This window comes from Macaca nemestrina, chromosome 1 (assembly GCF_043159975.1).
Source record: "Macaca nemestrina isolate mMacNem1 chromosome 1, mMacNem.hap1, whole genome shotgun sequence".
Taxonomy (NCBI): Eukaryota; Metazoa; Chordata; class Mammalia; order Primates; family Cercopithecidae; genus Macaca; species Macaca nemestrina.
Window position 1 is genome coordinate 5,524,780 of NC_092125.1, and position 19,206 is coordinate 5,543,985.

At 34.7% G+C, this 19,206-nt stretch overlaps 1 protein-coding gene across 7 annotated transcripts in view; it reads left to right on the forward strand.

The window, feature by feature from the left end:
* Nucleotides 1-19,206, forward strand: part of LOC105474669 (AKT serine/threonine kinase 3) — a 356,860-nt gene that overhangs the window by 152,830 nt on the left and 184,824 nt on the right. For 6 of the 7 annotated variants that reach the window (XM_011729486.2, XM_071069549.1, XM_071069543.1 and 3 more), the window contains one exon: nt 2,791-2,916. The exons of the other annotated variant lie outside the window; for it this stretch is intronic. In XM_011729486.2, coding sequence (XP_011727788.1) covers nt 2,791-2,916 — 126 coding nt within the window. The remainder of the gene's footprint in view (nt 1-2,790; nt 2,917-19,206) is intronic. 7 annotated transcript variants of the gene reach the window in all.

Genomic DNA, 19,206 nt, shown 5'->3' on the forward strand with positions numbered 1-19,206 from the left:
TAATAAAAAAGATATAAGATTTATATAATGATGTTTTTGTGTTTTTCATCTGAGGATGTACATAGAGGAAAATTATGCTTAGAATTGAAAGTTTGATTTCTTTTAATTTTACATTTCTTGAATAAGTGTGTTCAGTACTATTTTAAAATAAGAATAAATGGTATTACTCCGTGTTTTCTTTTATATTTTTCAAATGGATTTGATTCATTTTATCTTTGGTATAATTATTAAACTATTGTTATTTACCTTGACAGAGTTAAAGCATATTGTACCAGTATAAATCTCTTATTGCTGTACAACATTTGAAGTCTAAATATGTCATTAATTGGAGAATTAATACCTAATGATTTTGAATTTTATATAGGAATAAATGAAATGGAAAAATAAGAGCAATTAGGAATTATTTTATTTTTCAACATGGTAATTGTGTATTAGGCATTCTAGTTTTATAAATTTGGCTTATTAAGTCATGTGCTTATTAATATTACGGCCGTATTTTTTCAGTAAAATGAAGTGAAGAGGGGCATCACTTTTTTTTCTTTTTTCTTTAAATTTTTGCCCTTACATACTTATGTGGAAGACACTGATCTACATATCCTCTATTTATTCATTTGTTTAATAAATCATGAGTGAGCATTAAGTGGTAGGTACCAGCTTGGGCATGTAGAGAATTATCACTGCAAGGAAAACAACTGACAGTATATGCTGTCACTGATGGAAATTGAGCTTTTAAGCAAAGATTAAATTTGGGAAAACAGATCTGTTGTCATGAGCTTGTCAGCTTTCCAATGTTTACTTTTTTCGTGAGACTGGTATTGATAACAAATGTGATTGTATAATGAAATGTGTCAACATTAGGAAGATCAGCATAGCACGATAAGCCAGTGTTTTCTATGTGACCAATGCATAATGTTATAATATTATATACAGTGTTAAAGATTCATTCAAAGTCCAATATAGATCAATGGATTTTCACATAACAGTACAGAAAGTTCATTGATAAAGTTTCAAATTCTACGTTGCAACTAACCTTTTAGAAATTATCCCTTGTTGAATTCTGGTGTAGTATCAAAGAATGATATCCAGAACTATCTGAATATTTTTCCCTTTTTCAGCTTCATATCTGTTTGAACCAGATTTTTCCCCCTAAATTTAAACCAAAACAACATACTGCAACAGTTTGAAGGCAGGAACAGTTAAGAAAATTCAGCTGTCTTCTATTAAGCCAGACATTAAATAGATTTGTAAAAATGGAAAGCAGTGCCAGTCTTTGCGTTTTTCTTTCTTTTTTTTTTTTAGAAAATAGTTATTTTTTATAAAAATGTATTATTTGTTATATGTAATAAATTTATTTTCAAATGAAGTAAAAATTTATAAAATCTATTTTCAATTTCAAATACAGTAAACATAGATAAAAATCTACAAAATTTGTTGGTGCTGTAAGTAATATTTAAGGGTATAAAGAGGTTCTAAGATAAGAAGTTTAAGAATTGCTGATTGAGAGGAATGATTCCACATCTGAAATACATGTTGGGGTGAGAGTGCCTTTTATAGTAAAATATTTGGATTACACTTTATGGTAAGAGACTGTACTTTACAGTAAGTACTAAGGAGTCACAGGATATTTTGAGCAGAAAAGTGATAAAGTGGTACACACAAGATTAATCTGGAGGTGATAGATACATTAGGATGGAAGTGGGGAATGAGTGGAGTGGGGAAAAACAGTTTTAACAGAAGGGTAGATATAATATAATAAGGGTTCAATTAGATTGGGCTCAATCAGAGAGACTTTTGATGGCAGTATTGACCTGTGATGAGGGGAGTCGTCAGATGTTGCGTTTGAGTTTGGGTCACAGGAAGAAGCTGATTTATAGGGAAAATTGAACTGTTTTCAATTTTTTTGTAATTCTTTGCCTAAGCATTTGAGATTTAATCAGCAGGTAGAAATAACCAGTAGAGAACTGAATCAATACCAGATAGCCTTCTAGCTCTTGTAGCATCATGGAGCACCTCTGTTGCTTAAAATTAGAAGTTGTCCTTTAGTAGGTTAAGCAAATGGTAATGTGGTTGCTAAAAATGTGTATTTTGGTGGCTAGGTGGTATCTTATATTAAGTTCTAATAAAGTATACATTTATTGACTATTATGTACTTGACACTGTACCATATATTAATAGTTATTATGTTTGTGTGTGTGTTTGCATATCGTTTAAAGCCCTGTTAACCCATGTGCTTTCGTTTTCTTAAGTACAGCATTGCAAAAAGGTTATTTTTCTATGAAGAACAATAAAATGTTGCTTAAACAAGTTATAGTCTAGATTTATTAATGGAAATAGACTTCTTTCTTTCTTTTTTGAAAAAAAGGCACAATTAGTGGAAGAGAAACATCTATTTCTTGCCCCTCTTACGATAAGTGTTTTTAATGGAAATTCATTGATATTGTGTGGATGATTTACCAAGGCTTTGTAAAGCAGCTGAAAATATGCTCTGACAACCATCTGATAAAATGAAAAACTGAACAAAATGTGTACTCAGATGATTCTCTGAAGGAATAATGGTGCAAATGAATTATCAAAGTGTGAAATCATTAAAAACAAAGCATGTTTGGGTTTTTATTGAATCTTAATTGTAGGTTTATGTATTTTCTTTTGTAAGCTAAGTTAAAAGAAAATTGCGTAACTAAATTTTTGGAGGCCAGTGTTGTAGGACATATATTGTACCATAATTTATTTTTTGCATAAAAGCTGCTGTTCATTTTTTTCAGCATTAACATGCGTGCTTTCCTCATGTAGGAGAATATATAAAAAACTGGAGGCCAAGATATTTCCTTTTGAAGACAGATGGCTCATTCATAGGATATAAAGAGAAACCTCAAGATGTGGATTTACCTTATCCCCTCAACAACTTTTCAGTGGCAAGTAAGTTAATTATAATTGTTGATTCACCTTGTATTTATTTATTTTTATGATTTTATGTGTCAAATATCTTAAGATATATGAGAAACCTGTGAAAAAGTTTGGGTTTATATTTAATAGAGAAATTTTCAGCTTTGATAGAATTTCAGTTCCTTACCATAGAGGTTATCGATAATATTTGGTCTTATACAATGCAATAGAATTTAATATTTCTATGTAGAACTTGAATGTGATAAATATAATTCCCCAAATATATACTTCAAGTTTTTCTTTATAAAATAAAAACAAGGACCTTTGAACTTGGTTGTTAGATTTAGCATGGTTATAAGATGTTGTGGTACTTAATGCATTTTAATCAGTTTCCTGTCATAATCTTAGCTCTTTTGATTGTGTGATGAGAAACAGGTGATTTATGTTAGAAATCATCTTCTGGGTAGATTTTATGTTCGTAGTTAAATTTTTCTTCCTTACAAATATCTAACAAAAATGTTTAAAACTTACTTAGAAATTTTGTATTTGCATGAACATAGCACAAAATAAACTGAAACATGACAATGATAATGACAATGATTATTATTGTTATGTTATTACCAGGCTCTTCCGACTTTTCAAATTTACTAATTAATCATTGAGAGAATCTTTCTTTGTTAAAGTGTTCTTTGTTAAAGTGTTAAAACACTTTGCTAAAGTGTTTTAAATTACGTTAAGTTAAATAAACTTGTGTTAAGATCTGGCTAGTCTGTATTAATAAGCTAAAATCTTAATGAGACAATATCCTTAATTTTGATTTTGGTTATATGTTATCTATTAGCCACATTTGGGGGAAAAAAGATATAAGGGATATTTGAAGCTAAAAAGTGCAATAATATAACAAAAAAATTCAAGAAAATAAGTCATTGAATATTACAAATTTCATTTTACCATTATAAAAGCCCTGATCTTTTTTTACTCCTATTGTTTTATTCAGGTTAGCCCTTGTTAGTGGGTTAGAATGGCTACTGTATTTTTTTTTTTTTAAGAAAAAGATAAAACAACCAAAGGGTTAAAAGATTTGTGAAGTCATTTGAATGATATGGATACTAACTTAAAAAAAAAAAAAACCTTTCTCTGTTTATATCAGTGGATTCTTATATAGATATTTTTTTAAGTGAGATCACTGTGAAGTATGTGTGTTAGTTAAGAAAAACATCTTCTTTTCCACCAAAATGCTCATTAGATAATAATGGCTTTCTTTCAATAGAAAATTATTTTTTAAACCCTATTGTCAACTGAAATAATATATTGTATTTTGTACACATTTTCATTTTAAAGACTTTTTGGGTGAGCATTTGCTTTAAAGTGATAGAAATTAGCTTTTAGAACATAAGCAGCATATATTATCTCAATGCCCTACCTAAAACTAGTGTAGCTTTTTAGTTTATCTATTTTACTAGCAAATGTTATTGGTTTTTCTGAAATAATTTATAAAAGTACAGAATTCTTGTATCTGCTGATCAAAATGCAGCATTTTTTGACCTTATGAAATTTCACACCCCAACGAGTTTTAAAGACATACTGTATGTCACAGTCTGCCAACATCTGCTCCAACACTTCCACTGGCAGAGGCTGAAATAAATGCTGCACTCTTGGGGAAGGATCCTATTTAGTGACTGACAATCAGCTTATTTATCCATGAAATAAATATTATTTGACATCTGTAATCTTGTATAATCAAGTAGCTGTAGGTAGTTGACTCAAACTAACAAGTAAGTTGTAGGTCAGCTCCTTAGTTTTCAAAAGTATTAGTAACATGGATCTTACACTAAATAAATTTTTAAAAATTGATTATCACTAACGCTTGACTTACTGCAGTCTTAAATTCTGTAAATAACAATTATGTGAGGAAGTAATGGGTCTACTGAAATGGGTACTAGTTGAAGAAGTTCAAATTCCACCCTGGCCTTAAGCTACAAGTAATAGGACCTTGGGCAGGTTATTCTCTGAAACTTTGATCTTTATTTAGTTTCTTCATCAGCATGTTAGAAACATTTGGATTCAGTGGATTTGTAAGGCCCTTTTTGTCCCTGACATTCTGTGATTCTCTGAGGTGGACTTTGAGCAGGTCCTTGAAGAGTGAGTAGGAGTTAAGCAAATGAAAACAGAGAAGAAGGATATTCCAGGCAGAGGGCAATGAAGAATGTCTTTATGAGGAATTAAAGAAGGAACAGTTGGTGCAAGAGAGGGTTACTTCACCATTGCTTTTCCCTTTGCCCTAGCCCCCTTTAGTACATTGTTAAAAAGATAATTTTACAAGGTATTTCTAAGATATGTTGGGAAATGTTTTATATATATATACACACACACACGTATATGTACATATATGTATATACGTATATACATATATATCCCTTTGCTAGCTACAGTTCAAGTCCCTTGTTTTTCTGATAAATAAAGATACTATTTCATATTTAATCAATATGGGTTTTAATGAAATTTTACAAAAATAGGCTTTTTATCTATATGGAAAAAAACGGAGTATGAGAAATGTAAGGGGCTTGAGAACTTTCATTCTTAATTAAATTTTGAATTGCTTCCCTCCTGATTTAAGTTTTTCAAAAAGCTAGTCTTATACTCATTGTTTTCACTTTGTATCTCACTGCAGTCTAGCTTCCTCCCTTACTCACTTGATTGAAACTACTTATAATAAATTATTGAGTGACCAGTTAATTGCTAATGTAGGGGAAGAGAAATATCTTTTCTTCCCATTTTAGGTTCATGGCTGAGGCTCCTATAACAAAAGGAAGATTAACGAGAGAATAATATAAAATTTCAGTAATAAAACTTTTATGTGACAATGCAGCCTTTGGAATTGAAGACCCAAACAAACACACATAAACTGTTTTGTTTTGTTTTTTAAGACAGTCTCACTCTGTCGCCCGGGGCCTCCCAAGTAGCTGGGATTACAGGCGCACACCACCATGCCTGGCTAATTTTTGTATTTTTTTTTTTTTAGTAGAGATGGGGTTTCACCATGTTGGCCAGGCTGGTCTCAAACTCCTGACCTTAGGTAATCCACCTGCTTCAGCTTCCCAAAGTGCTGGAATTACAGGAGTGAGCCACCATGCCTGGCCAAACTTGTGTATTTTTATGCTTAGGGTTGATGAAGAGGTGGATAGTCACAGCGACTAAGGCATTATAATGGTAATAAACTGAAGGAAACTTAGTAAGTCTTGTTTGTCAGATTCTTTTCTCTGTCCCTGTTTCTTCAGAAATAAGGATATTCCTTTCCTCTGGGTATAGGGTGGGTATCTCTCATATGGGGATCTTATGACTTATTTCAGGGGAAGGTCAAAAAATTATTGCCAAGTTTTATGACCTGTCTCAGGTGAGAAGGATGAGAGGAGGGTAAGAATGACCTTCCTGCTTTTGCTGTTTTCTCAAATGCTAAGGTGCTGTCTTTTGGGAGATCATGTCATGAACCCTGTCAGTAAGTCTAGTAGACATTTTTCAGTTCTTATTTTTCCTGGATTTGTATCTGGGCTGCATTTTATACTGTTGATATACGTCTCCTTCTTGGAGTGACCACTCTCACCACTGTTTTCGGGGGTATACCTCTCTCCTGTCCCCCCACCCCTTAGGCTGACGCACAATTCTGGTATTTATCAGGGTTCTGGTGGAAGACCCTTCACACTTTGTACCTTCCCTTGCGCGGACACCTTGACTTTCGGGATTCCAGTTACAACCTTCTCTGCAGCTCACTCCCACACTTCAATTTCTAGACTGGGCCTCTCTCCTGAGCATGAGGTTACTCTGTTCAATTGGCTGCTGGACATCTATACTTAGATATTTTTTGACCGGGTGTGTCCTAAGCTAAACTCAAGATAGTTTTGTCCGTTTCTTCCTTTATACTCAGTATCTGAGTTCTGTCTCTGCCTGATCAAAAACATGGATGCTTTCCATGCCTTTTTTTCTCCTTCACATCTTTACCCCACTCCCAATCCATTTCTAATCCTGCTGATTTTGCATATTTCTTGAACCTATTATCCTTTTCTGTAATCACCCCAGAATGAGGCCTCATCATATCTGCTGTAGATTCTTAACTAGCTTCTCTATTTCTAGTTTGTACCACTCATACTCTTTCTTCACATGGGTATCAAAGTGATCTTTCTAAAATTATATCATAACTATGCCATTCCCCTGTGAAAGCCCTGCCTTGGATCATCATTGCCTACTGGATAAAGTTAAGCTTCCTTAATACATCATAGATCTCTTCAATCTGCCTCTACTTTCAACTCTTGCAACATCTCTCTTCTGCTCTACAATTATGTATCAACAATACTGAACTGTTTATAATTCCCTTTACAACCTATGCTGCTTTTCCACTCTGAGGCTTTGTTTATGCTGTTCCCTTTGATTGGAATGTCCTTTGGTCCTCTGTTTGCCTGGATAATTTTCTGTCTTCTAAGACTTAATTCAGATTTTAATTCCCGTCCCTATTCCTTGCTAAATTACTCCTCTCTGCCCTTCTTAAATCTATTGTCTTCTGTTGTTAACACGTTGTTTCTTGGTTATCTTGTTCCTGTGCATGTGTCATTCACTGACCAGCAAGTTATTTTAGGGGAAAGAACTTAGTCTTACTTATCTCATATCTCCTAGTGCCTGTATTTTATGACTTAATAACTGTTTTTAAGTGTGAAACATCTAGTCCAGATTTCTCCTTTTTTAGATGAGAAAAATGAAGCCTTTAGAAATTCAGTGATCTTTTTAAGGTTGCCTTACTAGGTAGTGGTAGTTAAGTATCAAGAATAAAACTCACATGTCTTGACTATCATTTAAATATTACTCCCCTCCCCCACCCCCATATTATGACATTTTCCGTAGATTTACAGTGATGAGACCTGATTTTGGGTCCCATTTCCAACACTTAAATTACTAGATATCTTGGCGTGGAGAATGGAAACTCCACAAGCCCTACAGAATGTGGATAGCAGTATTTGATGTTCACCCTTCTTTGGGTGGATCACATACGAACTATTCATGTGTAGGTGCCAATGTAATGCTACAGAAATGTAAGTAAAAACAAGGGTTTTCAAGCATAGTACGTCTCTAATCAAAATTAGTGTTTGATGGATTTCTGAGGATTGTGGATTGAGATAATCTATACACAAGAAACATGCACTTTAAAAGATAATACAGGATACATACGTTGTCTCAGGGCTGCATTTTATTTTACTTTGAGTAAAACAGTTTGTCTATCCAGGAGTCATGGTCTTGCTAACATTTTGACAATTTATGTGAAGTTCTGTTGAGTTTACTAGCTTGCTCAGTGCCAAAGTGGGAATAGTTCCCACATGGAGGACATGTGCATTTGCCCGTATGTCTGGGGCTTATCCTACTTCTGATGCATTCCTTCTTACTCTCTGTGGTGGGATGGGAGAAGTGCCAGCCTGTGTCGTAAGAACCCTCTCCTAGAGTTCTACCTTATTCTATGCTGCAAATATTGCCCCACCCTGACAATATTCTTTTCTTCTCTGAAACCTTTCTTCAGTCCCTTCTTAAAATATAGGTCATTCTGCATTTGTAAGCCCAATTTTAAAAGATGAAATGAAATATTTACTTTTTTTCTTTTTTCTTTAACTTTTTTGTTTTTTTTTAAGACAAGATCTCACTCTGTCACTCAGGCTGGAGTACAGTGGCACAATTACAGCTCTCTCTAGCCTCAATCTCCCAAGCTTAAGTGATCTCTCACCTCAGCCTCCTGAGTAGTGGGGACTACAGCTGCGTGCCACCTCACCTGGCCAATTTTTTATAGAGACAGGGTTTCACCATTTTGTTCAGGCTGGTCTTGAACTCCTGGGCTCATCAAGTGATCCACACCTCGGCCTCCCAAAGTGCTAGGATTATAGGCGTGAGCCACTGTGCATGACCAAAATATTTACTCTCTAACCTACTTTTCTCTCTTTGAAAGTAAGGAAATTATGAGACTTAAACCTACTAACGAACATCTTTATCTCATCCCAGCTACTTGGGTGGCTAAGGTGGGAGGATCATTTGAGACCAGCCTGGGCAACATAGAGAGACCCTGTGCCTTTAAAAAAAAAAAAAAATCTTTGAATAAATATTATTTACAGAGATTTTAAATATGTAGAAAAATCAGTTGATTCCTATTAATGCTTCTAATACATGAGGATAGAGGAAAAACTTACGACTTGATTCTTAGTCTTGTGTAACAGATAATACAACCTAGAATAGTAACCTTGTAATTCTAGAAAAGCTATAAGCTATGTAAGTATATACTATATAAATGTACATGAATTATGAGAGATCAGAATAATTCACTTTTGAAGTGTTGATTGATCGTTATACCCATACCTGATAGTGAAAGGAGTATATAATAAAATTTGTATATGTGAGAATTTGTCATTGACTATGGAAGACATTCACATAGAACATATAGCAATGGGAGGAAAAATGAGATTAATTGCCAAAATGAATTCTGTAGAAAGTAGCTGCCATAGAAGTTGAGAGAAGCAATAGGTAAGTGTTAGCGAGGGTGGCTAAGAATTTACTCATGAGATGGGGTTGACATGAGCCCTGAAGAAGAGGATTTGATTATGTTTTTGGAAGACAGAGGACATTCTCAGTGAGGTTAACAACAAAAGCAAACAAATGAAGGCAAGTATTAAGGAGTAGCTTGTTTTGTGAATAGTATAGACAATATCCTAGATGGATGGAGAATTTATGTTGGAGGGAAATAAAAGCTCAGGTTAGAGAGTTAGTAATCAGATTATGGAAAGTCTTGAATTTCAATATGATGAAATTTGTGAACATCTGGTTTCCAAATCAGTATTCATTTTTTTTTTTTTAAAAGGACCTATCTGGTTATAGTGTGCAGTGGAGGGGATACATCCTTAAACAAAGAGGCCGTGAGTCAGTCAGCAAGATACTATTTAGTCCTCATCCTTTTCAGTCTCTCTGCTACCATCCTAGCTCAGTTCTTCATCACTTCCTTACTGGATTATGTTAAGTCTCCTAATCAAGCTCTTACCTTCAAATATTATCTTTTCTGGAATATTTGGAAGCAATACATAGGATAGATTCATCTCCAAAAAAAGTTCCTTTGCAAATACCATTCTTTTTGCTTAGAAAAATTTCAGATGTTCTCCATTTTTGACAAGGAGAAGCTGAATTATTTTTTAATATATATCCGCAATTAAACGCTTGCCCAAATAATAACTATGTTTATACCTTGTATCTTTTTATTCTTTTTTTTCTGTTACTTTTTAATGTTCTATATATTCTTTTTGACATACAGTGCTATATTCTAGTCCGGTTTAATTACATACAAAATTCCTAACCCTGTGTTTTTTAATGATTTTTAGATCATTTAATCATTTGATTTGGTGCTTTCTTTTTTTTCTTGATTTACTTTATTTAAAAAACATTTTTAATTGATACGTATTAGATGTACATATTTTCAGGTACATGTGATTATTTGATATATTCACATAATAAAATCAAGGTAATTGATAAATCTGTCACCTTAGATACTTGTTTTTTCTTTATGCTATCAAATTTTTAGACAAATGGAAAGTTATGTCTGTTAACCAGTGTATCCCACTGTAAGGAATAGTTGCCTTATCTTAAAAAGTGAATTACCGTAAATGTAATCAAATTTTGCTTCTCGCTTCTATTTTCATAGGTGGGGTTATGTTCACGTATTTGCAGAATTTAACCTTAAACCAAGTTTAGAATTGGGAATGGAGAAAACCTTTGTAAAAATTATTTTAAAATGAGATCATTTTTAAGAAAATTATAATGTAACAATGTCACATATTTCCTTCAGGCTCCAATTCAAATCATACTCCAATTTGAAAAGAACAGAAATTCAACAAAATGTTCATTCTTTCCTACTTTTTCCTTGCATTACCCAACAAATGTGGAAAGAAAAAAAAACAGAAAAAGTGTATCCCATCTTAATGGAAATGATTGCGGCAGTCAAGAGTTTCAAATCCAGCTGCTAGGGTGAAAGCAGCCCTCTGCATCTCTGACAGATTTCATCAGTGTTAAGTCCTTTATAATCATAGCTTTCCGTGTGTGTCATCTGAGTTTCTTATTAAATAATCTCACTATTTTAATAGTTCCTTCCTTATAACACTACAGGTGACCTGATCAGATTTCTGTTTTAGAGCCTGCTTCCTCTTCTCTGGTAGCTTCCATGATCTCCCAGCCCTTTCCTGATTTGTATTCCCAAGCTAATCTTTTTAGTTACAGTCTTTACTTGCTGAGCCTCTTTCATCAGAATATAAGAATAAATGTGGAAGCTTATTTAGAATCAAAGGGAATGGTAAACTTGTAGAAGACAGTGACCATGTATACTCATTTTAAAAAACTCTCACAGCATTTATTACAATATCTGGTATACTGGAACATCATTGGATTCGTAGTCAGAAGACCTGACTTTGGGACTTGGTTCTGCTGCTTTACTAGCTATGTGATCTTTGGCAAATCACATAACTTCTCTAATTTTCATTTTGCTCATCTTTGAACAATGAAGCTAATAATACCTTCTTTACAGGCTTACAGTGAGGAGCAAGTGAGATCATATAGCCGGGTGGTGTGGCTCATGCCTGTAATCCTAGAACTTTGGGAGGCTAAGGTGGGTGGATCACTTGAGGTCAGGAGTTTGAGACCAGCCTGGCCAACATGATGAAACCACTGTCTCTACTAAAAATAAAAAAATTAGCCGGGCTTGGTGGGGCACGCCTACAGTCCCAGCTACTGGGCTGAAGCAGGAGAATTGCTTGAACCCGGGAAGTAGAAGTTGCAGTGAGCCAAGTCCGTGCCACTGTACCCCAGCCTTGGCAACAGAACAAGACTTTGACTCAAAAAATATATATATATTTGAAAACAATTTGTACATTGTAAAATGCTATCCAAATAGTATTAACATAAGATAGAAGGTAGTTAGTAATGTTTGCTAAATTAACTGGCAATCATTCTTCCTTCTTTAGCTAAATTACGTTGGAGTGAGGAGGAAACCACTTTACTGAGCTTTCTTTAAAGAGTCTTAAAGGTTTTAGAGAACTTGCTTACAACAATCTCTTGCAGTTGAGGCCAAATGCTATTGTTTGGTTGAAGGAAAATTTCTAGTTTCATTTAATGCCTAGGACTTTGATTAGTCAGGGCTATTATTTCTTACGACTAAACAAAGTGAGGTACATTCCCAAACCCTGCTCACGGCCTTCTTCTGACCAAAAAAGAAGATGTCACTATGGCTAAAGAAGTAACACCTTAATTCTGTGAAGAAAGTCAATGGTAGCTTGATGGGGATAGCATTGAACCTATAAATTACTTTGGGCAGTATGGCCATTTTCACGATCTTGATTCTTCCTGTCCATGAGCATGGAATGTTTTTCCATTTGTTTGTGTCCTCTCTTATTTCCTTGGGCAGTGGTTTGTAGTTCTCCATGAAGAGGTCCTTCACATCCCTTGTAAGTTGTATTCCTAGGTATTTTGTTCTCTGTAGCAATTATGAATGGGAGTTCACTCATGATTTGGCTCTCTGTTTGTCTGTTATTGGTGTATAGGAATGTTTGTGATTTTTGCACATTGATTTTGTATCCTGAGACTTTGCTGAAGTTGCTTATCAGCTTAAGGAGATTTGGGGCTGAGATGATGGGGTTTTCTGAATATACAAGCATGTCATCTGCAAACAGAGATAATTTGACTTCCTCTCTTCCTATTTGAATACGCTTTATTTCTTTATCTTTCCTGATTGCCCTAGCCAGCACTTCCAATACTATGTTGAATAGGAGTGGTGAGAGAGGGCATCCTTGTCTTGTGCTGGTTTTCAAAGGGAATGCCAAGAAAGAGCCCATATAGCCAAAGCAATCCTAAGTGAAAAGAACAAAGCTGGAGGCATCATGCTACTTGACTTCAAACTATACTACAAGGTTACAGTAACCAAAACAGCATGGTACTGGTACCAAGACAGAGATATAGACCAATGGAACAGAACAGAGGCCTCAGAAATAACACCACACATCTACAGCCATCTGATCTTTGACAAACCCAACAAAAACAAGCAATAGGGAAAGGACTCTCTATTTAATAAATGGTGTTGGGAAAACTGGCTAGCCATATGCAGAAAACTGAAACTGGACCCCTTCCTTACACTTTATACAAAAATTAACTCAAGATGGATTAAAGACTTAAACGAGACCAAAAAACCATAAAAACCCTAAAACTGTAAAACCATAAAAACCTTGGAAGAAAACCTAGGCAATACCATTCAGGACATAGGCATGGGCAAATAATTCATGTCTAAAACACCAAAAGCAATGGCAACAAAAACCAAAATTCACAAATGGGATTTAATTAAACTAGAAAGCTTCTGCACAGCAAAAGAAACTATCATTAGAGTGAACAGGCAGCCTACAGAATGGGAGAAAATTTTTGCAATCTGTCTATCTGTCAAAGGGCTAATATCCAGAATCTACAAGGAACTTAAACAATTTTACAAGAAGAAAACAACCCCATCAAAAAGTGGGCAAAGGATGTGAACAGACACTACTCAAAAGAAGACATTTATGTGGCCAACGAACATATGAACAAAAGCTCGTCATCACTGGTCATTAGAGAAATGCAAATCAAAACACAATGAGATACCATCTCATACCAGTTGGAATGGTGATCATTAAAAAGTCAGGAAACAACAGATGCTGAAGAGGATGTGGAGAAATAGGAATGCTTTTACACTGTTGGTGTAAGTAAATTAGTTCAACCATTGTGGAAGTAAATTAGTTCAACCATTGTGGAAGACAGTGTGACGATTCCTCAAGGACCTAGAACTAGAAATACCATTTGACCCAGCAATTCCATTACTGGGTATACACCCAAAGGATTATAAATCATTCTGTTATAAAGACACATGCACACGTATGTTTATTGCAGCACTATTCACAATAGCAAAGACTTGGAACCAACCCAAATGCCCATCAATGATAGACTGGATAAAGTGTGGTACATATACACCATGGAATACTGTGCAGCCATAAAAAAGGATGAGTTCATGTCCTTTGCAGGGACATGGATGAAGCTGGAAATCATCATTCTGAGCAAACTGTCACAGGAACAGAAAACCAAACACTGCATGTTCTCACTCATAAGTGGGAGTTGAACAATGAGAACACATGGACACAGGGAGGGGAACATCATACACCAGGGCTTGTTGAGGGGTAGGGGGTTAGGGGAGGGATAGCATTAGGAGAAATACCTAATGTAGATGACAGGTCGATGGATACAGCAAACCACCATGGCCCGTGTATACCTATGTAACCAACCTGCATGTTCTGCACGTGTACCCCACAACTTAAAGTATAATAAAAAAATGTAAAAAACGTTAATACAAAAAAAGAGTGTTCAATTAACATATATTGATTGCTAAAAAAAAAAATAAATAAATAAGATCTCACACCATTGGATCAGAGTGAAGAGTTTGGGGTGAGGGCAAGAGGAACGGGGTATAGACCAAATTCTTGAAACCCTGGGCATTGGAAGACAAAGCTGCTGCAGGCTGAGAAAGACCCGTGCGACTATTGCTATTCCCTTTTTAAAGTAATAAAATCCTTCAGTATTTTTCTGACTGGTTGAAGAGGATCCCATCCATTGGAGGAAAAATTAAAGGTAATTTGCTTCCTAGATTATTGCTTTTATGAAAGGTGGAGGATGCAATGGAGATTGTTTTTAAAGGAAGACAGGCAAGTAGTTACCAGGTTCAGTAGTTTATATTGAGGACATAGAAGAGATTCCAGCATGACCACCTTCCTTTATTCCATTCTTTTTCCCTACTTCTTTTCCTCTGTATCTGCCTTCCCCCTTTTCTCTCTCACTCAACTTTTCCGAAGGTCAGCAATCAACTCTTACTTGTTGATAGGTGCTTAAGTAAGGGAACACTCTACATATCATTAGTATCACTCAATTATTTTTTAAGTACTTCTGACTTCTTCCTTGATTTTCTTTTCTACTCATCTCCAATAACAACCATTTGCACCTATTGTATTTTGAAGATTTCTACCTTGTGTGTATGTGTTTGAATTAAAGTAACACAAATTGGAAACATAGGAGTCGTCAAAATTAATGTTTAAATATACTTTTTAGGAAGTCTAAATTCTAATGAATATTTAGAAAGTTTTTATTGAGGGTTATTGTGTTCTCAACATTGCATCTGGTACTGAGGGGAAAAAAGAGGGAAATAAGGAAACCAACCTTTCTTTGAGCGTTACTATGTATCAAGCCCTTTCACATATGTTTTCTCATTTTATCTTCACCACAACATTGTGAGGTACGTATTATGCTCCCCATTTTAAAGAAACTCAGAGTGGTTATATGACTTGCTTAGGCCACTATTTGGCAAGTGGCAGAGCCCACAGCATGAACCCATGTCTAACAGAGTGAACCTAGAGTTTTGTGTTCATTTTCTTATTCCATAGATACAAGATCTAGCCCTTGGCTTTGAAGAATTTATAGTCTAGTAGCAAAAATATGCCACAGACCCTAGGAATTGGTATTTTGAGATGTTTTGCGGCTAAGTTCTGAAGTGAGTTTTGCTATTAATATATGCAGTTACAATTTAGGAAAAAGAGGTATCATTAAAGATGGGATCATCAAGAAAAGCTTCTTTGGAAATTGAGATTGATTGGAGAAATGGTAATATTTCAAAAGATAAAGTTACTTTCTAGGTAACAAGAATGGCATTAATTTGAAAAATTATTTCTGAGAAACTTTGGCTGAATTTCTTTTCATCTTGTCGAAGTAAGTGGGTATGAAATCCTCAGAAATGAATGAAAGCTCCAGATGGTATGTTATTTCCTTATCCCTGTATAGAGTGAAAAATGTCAAATGAGGAAAAAGAATAAGTAATAGGAATAAATATGGCATTTGAAATACTTAGCAGAATGCCCTAATCATGTCAGACATTGTTTTCTCGGGGCCACAGTTAGGCAGTAGCTACCCTGTGTGTTAGCTTACCTTGTGTTTTATTTGTAGTTTCTGTAGTAACATTGTTGTTCATCTTCTCTCCTAGTAGAATATAAAATAATTTTACTGACAAACACTCCATTTTAAAATCCTACCTACAGAGTTTTTAAAATTTAAGCTAAATTTTAAAATTTAGAAAGCTTGGAAAGGGGTACATTATCTCTTTATATATTTAATTTTTAAAATTTGCCTTGTTTTATGTAGGGAAGTTGGAGCAGTGTGGATGGGAGGTGGAGGGTGGAGTAGAAGGATCACTGCCTGCAGCCTGTGGATGATAAGGCAACTGCAGTGTATTTACTGTATTTTTTTAATGACCTTATTAAATGTATGGATTATTTTGGTTAAGTTGAATGTAGGTAACTACTTGATTTATTTGTTGATTTTTTTTTTTAGTGTGTCATTTTAAACTTAAATGTTTAGTTTCTAGAAAGAGGATTGTGTGTAATTAGTTTTTGAAATTGTAATTAGAAAGATGATTGTTTGCCCATTATATTTGGTGTTTTAATCCCATTTTATAATTAATACATCAGAAATTAGGAGGGCAATTAAGGAAGTAAGGGAAGAAAATTAACATTTTTAAAGAGCCTGCTTTTTACAGGGTGTTTTATTTGTGTAATTGCATTTTGTCATCACATGAAAGACATGTAATAAATATTACTTAAAGGAAAAAAAAACTAGATAATGAATCTGAGACCTAGAGAGACCAAAAAACTTTCCCAGAACCTCAAAGCAAGTACATGGCAGAACTGTGATTTGAACTCTAATCTAACGCCTGGTTTGAATGTGTTTAGTCATATATGGGGTTCAGAGATGACAACTCTCTTCACGTAATACATAGTCAGCACCCACGGAACTTTTGTGCTATGCCGAGTGTCACCCAGTGGGTTAATAGTGGACCCTCATTGTTGTCAAGAGTTGTATTATATATAATAGCGATACTTCTTTCTGCTAGAGCAAAGGAACAAATATAGATGTGGTAGATGGGTGGCTGATAAATTTGATAGAGTTTTATTATGTAATGTTGAGCCAGTCACTTAACCATCCTGGGACTCAGAATTTTTTCATCTGTAGGGTGAGGGAGTTAGAGGGAAGGATCTCTAAAGTCCTTTCTTCTAAATTCAGTGGTTTGCCTATCAGCAGCAGATAATAATTTCTTGAAATATTGAGTATATTGAGGAGTAGTATAGTAATAAATTACCACTTGTTGAGTACCTTCTGCCTCGTACTTTACATACATACATACATACATATATGTACATACATACACATACATGTGTGTATTAGTAAGATATATTTAGTCTTACTAACATCCTTGGAGGACAAACAGTCTATTTTATAGCTGGAGAAACTAGGCTCATGGAATTTCCCAGTGGCAAGCAATTCTTTCAGAGATGGAGCTGGGAGATAAACCCGCAGCTTTCAAGTTTCCAGACCAGTTCTTTTTCCATGTTCCTACTTAACTAAAGGATCTCTGACTACCTTACATTAGGGCCTTGAGGTGAGAGGTTTTCTAGTGTGGGCAATTCGGAAGATATGGGGTTTTCCATGCCTCTAGACTAGTCTTTCTGTCCGTATCGTGGATCAGATCTTGTCATTCTTGACTAGTACATGAAGATGTATTTGAGAGCTTTTGGATAATTCCATTTAGGGACACAGCACCTTAATGTAGATGATTCACTAGTATGTGAAAATTTCAGCCTTGCTTTTCCAACTAAGTCATAGAAGCCATAGGGGAGACACTGATTTTCTTAAGAGGCAGAATCATCTGAATATTTGCCGTAAGTTATATAATCATTGCATTTTTAACAAATTGAACTTGAGGGACGTGTTTTGTTGCCTCCTCTGAGTTGATACATGCTAAATTACTGGCTTTCTGATTTTTTCACCCCTTTATCTTTATTTTAATTTAAAAGCATTTATTATACTTTGAGTAAAGTTAAATGAGGCCTAAGGCCGCGTTGGGAGGAAGGACCTTTAAGCCTTGGAATTTAGGAAAGATATAGAGGCGTTCTTTTGGATTGGAAATAATACATAATCAAGCAGATGCTAATGAAAAAATGAAATGCAGGGGAAGAGAAAAGAGACTAGGGTGCCTGTTTGGAAGTTTTATAGAGGAGAGTACATTGCCCCTTTATTACAATAATGTTTCTGAACTATAATAAGGTCTTTCATTGCAAGTTCAGCTTTTTTCATTCATTTGTTTTGTGCTCTGCTTCCTCTGTTACTAATTGTCAGCACAATAGTCTTCCAACTATGAAGTCTCAGTGTCCTTTTGGACCAATTTGTCATTGTCTTTCTCCCTCACCCCCCAACCCATGCACTCAGAATCTATTACTATGGTTGCATTTTTAGACATTTTTAATGTTTTAAAATGGCACTGCTTTTGAAACCTGCCAGAATAGTTCATGATAACTGAATCATCCAACCAGCAACAGTTATTGCTTCCAAAAACACACTGATAAAGTTTCTGTCTCTGTAGGGTGTTCTTATAAGATAATTAAAAATAAACATCTAATACTCTTTACAGCATTATTCCATATGCATTGTTTCCTTTGAACTTTCCTTTGAACTTCACCTTAGTCCTGTGGAACATTTTATTAAAATATTTTTGTTAAACTATTATTTACAGATTTACTGTTTGCCTCATAAATTGTTGGATATTTCTGTGCCTCTAGGAAGTTCCATCTCTATTCTTTACTTATTGATGAGTCTTTATTTTTATCGACAGATTATTTTATTATGACTAAGGAATCAGCAAAGTTGGCTTAGACTGACAAGCCTGAACAAATTCCGATATTAGACTCCTGGCAACTTTAGTTACATGTTAATTCATGTTAGGTTTTTAACATTTTGGCCAATGAACACTTTAAATGTGCTCTCAGCCTTGTTCCAATAATCTGGTATTGACAGAAAGACATTATTCAAATAAAACTTCTATAAAGAAGTCCTGAAGCAGTATAATAATACTTGACAGCTTATCTGTCACTTACAGAACTTTGTCTTATCATGTGATCAGGGCTTGTTGGTGCTTTTAAATATTATGTCAGTGAAGATGGCAGCTATTTTTAATGCATGAATACTAAATAAAAGATTGGTCAGTTTTCTTTGGGAGAAAACATATTTCAGTTCTCTGTCACCTGTTTGTATCAATTTATTTGCATAAAACTAGAAAGTGAAATACAGTTGACCCTTGAACAGTGCAAAGTTTACCCTTGTGTAGTCAAACATCCATGTTCTAACTTTTGACACCCCCAAACTTAGCTGCCAATATCT